The 5,909-nt window shown below is 35.9% G+C and overlaps 1 protein-coding gene across 1 annotated transcript; it reads left to right on the top strand.

Annotated features, from left to right (window-relative positions):
- The first annotated feature begins 1,677 nt into the window (after nucleotides 1-1,677).
- Nucleotides 1,678-5,143, top strand: LOC105132310 (uncharacterized). The gene is made up of 7 exons (XM_011035719.1): nucleotides 1,678-1,974; nucleotides 2,080-2,187; nucleotides 2,414-2,862; nucleotides 3,089-3,198; nucleotides 3,337-3,479; nucleotides 3,595-4,086; nucleotides 4,290-5,143. Exons 1-7 carry the CDS (start codon nucleotides 1,774-1,776, stop codon nucleotides 4,905-4,907), a joined length of 2,121 nt encoding a protein of 706 aa, XP_011034021.1. The 5' UTR covers nucleotides 1,678-1,773; the 3' UTR covers nucleotides 4,908-5,143.
- Nucleotides 5,144-5,909: the final 766 nt, after the last annotated feature.

Here is a 5,909-nt window from a genome sequence, read left to right as displayed (position 1 = left end):
TAAGCAGTTGATCAGTTCGTAATGATTAGTAAAATTAATTAAATAATTTAAAAAATAATAAGAAAAATTTCAAAATTATCAACACCAAAGAATTTCAGCAAGAGTTTTAATATCTAAATATTTGATAATCTACGCATTGATGCGATGACTACTATATAAAAAAAAGATTTTTAGAAACTCTTATAAAACTTTGAATGTAATTCAATGATTGGATCAAAAATTAAAGTTTTTTTGAGTTATTATTTTTGTATGGCGTGATCAAATCTCTTCCTGAGTCTAAATATGTCATACTAGTCCATAAATAAATCTGACAAGTCAACCATATAATTTATTTGAAGCATTTTTTTATTTAGTTATGACAGATACACACTTGATTGCCTAGAATCACTTGTTATTATATGTTTGACTATATTATTAACATTGAAAAGTTGAGGACAACTACTATGAATAATAATTTTTTGAGATTTTAATTGAAATTTATTTTTAGTCTACAATTTGGACAAAAATATATATTTCTATTCATAAAATATATTTAGAAGAAAAACTTTATAAAATTATGATTTTTATATAAAAAAATGGACCAATTAATAAAACTGAATTCAATCAACCAACTGATTGGGTCAGATAATTAGAATTTCACCTTGTCACATGCATTTTTTACACCGGTGACAATTAGTAAATATCATGCTTTTGAAGTACAGAAAAATAAAAATATATTATTTCACTTAATGTTTTTCAAACAGTATTATTCCACCAATATTTAATGTTTATTGTGCTAATTTTGTATTTTATATTATAAAGATGTTTACTCTCTTTTTTAATTATACATCACTATCGAAAATAACTTCATCTTTATCTCATTTCCTCTTTATTCTCCATCTCGTTTCTTTTACTTTAGGACAGAAATCAAATGCCATGAAACGGAGAGAGAAATCTAGTTTGGTAGCTGAGTATGTTTATTTTTGTGTTTAAAATATGTTTTTGAAATTTTTTTATTTTTTTTTGTTTTGAATTAATTTTTTTCATGATTTTGTATTATTTTAATATATTAATTTCACAAGTAAATTTTTTTAAAATATTATATAAATACATTTAAAAAACAATCACCTGCAATTTAAAAGAATATCTTAAACTTGTATTCAGCGTTCATATTTTATTTTCTTTCCTCTTTACTTGGCAAAGGGTTACCATACGTTAAGTAAGGAAATTAAAGGGATGCATTCATGATTGAAAGTTTTTTTGAAAACTGACAAGACGATCAACATTTATCAGTACCAGCTTTAACTTTGGTAAGGCGAGTTGCTTTAGTTAAGCTGTACGTCCATTCGGGGTTGCTTTTAGTGCAGGATTATGAAAGGATTTCAACCCTGGGACATCTCAAAAGGCACAGCAGCAAGGGCACTGCTGCTCAAAAACTGAGTTAACTGGAAAGTATGGATAGTGTATCCTGTGGCCTTTCAGCATCAACAGATAACACAATATTAAAGTTCAATCAACATAACTAGCGTTCGAATCTTCGACTGAGGTTCTCAACAATTTAATCATTCACATGACAGACACGTCCTTATCCAAAATTACAAAATCTCTCTTGTGATGTCACTGTAAAGCTTAAACCCTGCATGAAGCAAGGTATTAGCTCTAGCATCATTTCGTTTTTGTGAGTCCTATATAAGCCTCGGAGCTAAGCCAATCCATGCCAACACAAGTTCTCTTTAGTACCCTTATCACTTAATCCCTTTAGAATTTGAATCTATATAGTTTACTTCGACCTCGATGGCAGGAGTACCTCAAAAGACGAGGCGTGAACGCACCGTGTTTGCAGCATCTGATGAAAATGTAATGATGAAGCAAATTCAGGCCACTCATGCTCCTGATGGCCGTGAATTTTCTGTGAAGCTTCTTCTTCATATTGTTGAGGACATTTTCCACCGTACCACCTCTGCCCCGGGCATAACCGACTTTGTTCAGCATCAGGTATAAAACCAGTACTGTTTCTTGGACGCAGTTGTGCCTATTATATTGATAAAAAGTTTGGTTAAGTTGTTCTACTTTCACTAGTTCCGATGACCTTTATTTTAGGGATCTCATCAAGCACAACTTTATGAATTGGAAGAGAAGGTTCTTCAAAATGGCTTTAATGAAATGATCGATATGCTATCTTACACAATCAGCAAGATTTCCTGCGAGGTAATGAAGCCTTGTTTCAACTTGGTAGCAGAAAAGATCTTGTAGTACGCACCTGGTAACAAAGGCACTATGCCACTGTGATTGAAGTGTGAACCGAAAAGGCACTATGCCACTGTGATTGAAGTGTGAACCGATCTTAGCATTTATAAGTTTATGCTGTCTCGTTGCTATTTTTTTTAAAAAATCAAGATACACATGAATATGCATGCTGCATTAATTCCAACAGATGTCCTGCAAGTGTTCTGGAGGTGGAGATGGACATGCAACAACTTTAGCAATATTCAACCTGGTATCGAACTACTCATGGGATGCAAAGGTGGTGCTAGCGTTAGCTGCATTCGCCTTGAACTATGGCGAGTTTTGGCTTGTCTCCCAGCTTTACCTTACAAACCCACTAGCTAAAGCGGTTGCACTTCTGAAGCGATTCCCGGAAATAACTGAACGAGCTGAGGCTTTGAAACCCACGTTCGAGGCACTTACAAACCTTATCAGGGCCATGACGGATGTGGCCAAATGCGTTGTTGAGTTCAAGGAGCTTCCATCTCAATACATCACCCCCGACACTCCTGAAATGTTAACTGCCACAGCGCATATCCCCACTGCTGTTTACTGGACCATCAGGAGTATCGTGGCTTGCACATCACAGATTGTGGGCCTTACTAGCATGGGTCATGAGTATGTGTTTCCTTCTTTAATTTATCCATAATCTCAAATGAATTTCTTATATTAATCAGAACTGTGTTTGCACCAAAATAACATATTGGGCAAGTTCAGTCTGCTCTTGCAAAAGAAAGTTTTTTAGATAGCTATGAAAATAACTTTGCACATGCAAGGCATCCATATTAAAAGTAGATTGCACAAAGTGTTAAACTTTCTTTTGCATCTCATCATCTGCTCTCAGGTACTTAGCATCCACAACAGCGGCTTGGGAGCTATCAAGCTTGGCCTACAAGGTCAGCTATATTCACAGCCATCTCTTGAAGCAGCTCACTCTTTGTTTTCAACACATAGGTGAGTCCGTGTCCTGCCCACTCAAATGACTGCAATCCATTAACAAACAATATATTCTAATATATCTATGATTCTATATATAAATTGATGCATAATATATGCTGGATAGTGGTGACTAGTGATCTTTTTGTGAATCAGATGAGAAAAGACATCATGAAGCGTATCTAACACTTGTGCGCCTGTTGGAATCTGTCCACATTGACAATATGAAGATTCTTAAGGCCTTAATTTATGCCAAGGACGATCAACTACCACTCTTTGATGGTTCAACCAAGAAAAGGGTTCGGTTATTCTTCTCTTCTTTCAGTCTATTCTATTCAGATTACATTGATGTTAATCCAATAAAAATTTTAGTTAAAGATCATCCTGTACGAGGGTTTCCCACTGTTATTACAGGCCAGCCTTGATCTGCTGAGGATGAAGAGTGTGCTGTTACTAATTTCTGACCTTGAACTCTCCCAAGAAGAGCTTTTGATGCTGCTACAAATGTTCAGTGAGGCGCGGAAGCAACCAGGAAGGGCAGAGAGTCAATATGAGATCGTTTGGCTCCCAGTTATGGACAGATCCACCCCATGGAATGAAACAAAGAAAAAGCAGTATGAGGATTTTCAATCGTCTATGCCATGGTACTCGGTTTATCACCCTTCATTGCTAGATGTTGCAGTCATCAGGTACATTAAAGAGGTGTGGCACTTCAACAAGAAGGCCTTGCTTGTGGTCTTGGATCCACAAGGGAAAGTAGTCAACCCCAATGCAATCCACATGGTGTGGATTTGGGGAAGCCTGGCTTTCCCTTTCACTAGCTTAAGGGAGGAAGAACTCTGGAAAGAAGAAACCTGGAAAATCGATTTACTGGCAGATAACATCGATCCAGCTATCTCGTCTTGGGTATAGCTTTCCTCTCTTTACATGTATATATTATAAAACTAAAATATAGTCTTCATCTCAGTCCTCTACCGACATCATCTACAACATACATTTGTCAGTAAACTTGAAACAGGTTTATAAACTAAACACCGACCTGAAAGTTGTATAGGAATCCCATACACGCATTACTCACGCTTTTTTCAACTAATTAATTCCTAATGCAGATAGAGCAAGGGAAGTTCATATGCTTGTATGGTGGGGAGGATATCGAGTGGATCCGCAAATTCACCGCGACTGCAAAAGCAGTTGCGAAAGATGCCAGAATACAGTTAGAAATGCTCTATGTTGGGAAGAGCAAACCAAAGGAGAAAGCCCGAAAGATTAACGGTGTTATTGTAAACGAGAACCTTAGCCATGTATTGCCAGACCTCACTTTGATCTGGTTCTTCTGGGTGAGGCTGGAGAGCATGTGGCACTCCAAGGTGCAGCACAAGAGGACTGCAGATAATGATCCCATCATGAAAGAGATAATGGCAATGCTCAGCTTTGATGGAAGTGATCAAGGATGGGCTGTGATAAGTAAGGGATCGGATGAAATGGCCAAGGCAAAGGGTGATACCATATTGAAGAGCTTTGTTGACTTTGAATCATGGAAACAAAGTGCAGAAGTAAAGGGTTTTCTGCCTGCACTGAATGATCACCTCCATGAACTCCATAGCCCATCCCATTGCTGCCGTCTCATACTTCCAGGGGCTACCGGAAACATTCCAGAGCGGATTGTTTGTGCTGAATGTGGCCGTCCCATGGAGAAGTTCATCATGTATCGTTGCTGTACCGATTAAGCTTTAATTTTAAGTAATAATGGTGTGTGCGCTATCTACGGTTTGAATCATATTGTATCTCAGCTAAGACAAATCCTGCCACAACCCATCCTATGGCCGCCACTGCTGCTGACACTATCTAAGGAGATTGCTTAATTTAGTTCAGGTGTGAAATTTATCAAGGCTTTTCAAGTACCAATCAGCATGTGTATTGTTAAGGTGCTTGTTATTAATGAATTCATGTATTGTTTGCAGTACCATGACAGTCTAGTTTCTAAATGTCCATTTGCTAGCCAATGTTGTCACCACTCATTAGAGGAGCATTAGAAATCAAACCCTGGCCTCGCTGAAAACTCATTTGAATCAGGATTTAAAACCCTTCAAAATTATCATGTAGGTTTTAACAGCAACAACTATTTAAGACTTTTTATTGTTGAATTTTAGACTTTCAATATATTAAACAAGTAAATCAACAAAAATTGTTACTCCGATAAGCATGATAAGGATTGTTGTTAACCATGTTTTACCCCACAACAAATATCAAGGAAAAAAAACATCCAAAAATACAAGAGAATAAACATGAAGAATGCCTAGAAGATTATCCAAATTGGCGGTAAAGGATCAAAATGATAAATGAAAAAGTTGAAAGACTAGAATGTATAAGATTGGAAAAATTGATGATCCAATTTTGATTGACAAAAAACCAATTTGGTAAAAATATTTTTATTTGGGGTAAAGAAATACAAACATAGATGAATAAGGATTTAATAAGGATTTTAGAAGGCTTAATTAATTTTATTGAGGACTTAATTGCAAGGAAAATTAGTCTTTTGAAGTCAATTTCAGTGTTAATTAGAAGAAATTGAAGTTTGGAAACTAAAATCGAACAATGAAAAGTTTAATTAGTCAAATCATGGACTTAATTATGAAAAAATTAAAGTTTGATTGCTAATTAAGGGTTTAAATAAAAAAATTCAGAACTAAAAACCAAATCATAAAAGGCACAAGACTTCAAGAGCTGAA

Source organism: Populus euphratica, unplaced genomic scaffold (assembly GCF_000495115.2).
Source record: "Populus euphratica unplaced genomic scaffold, PopEup_1.0 scaffold85.1, whole genome shotgun sequence".
NCBI lineage: Eukaryota > Viridiplantae > Streptophyta > Magnoliopsida > Malpighiales > Salicaceae > Populus > Populus euphratica.
Note: the sequence above shows the minus strand (reverse complement) of the source record. Positions and strands in the feature narration are given on the sequence as shown.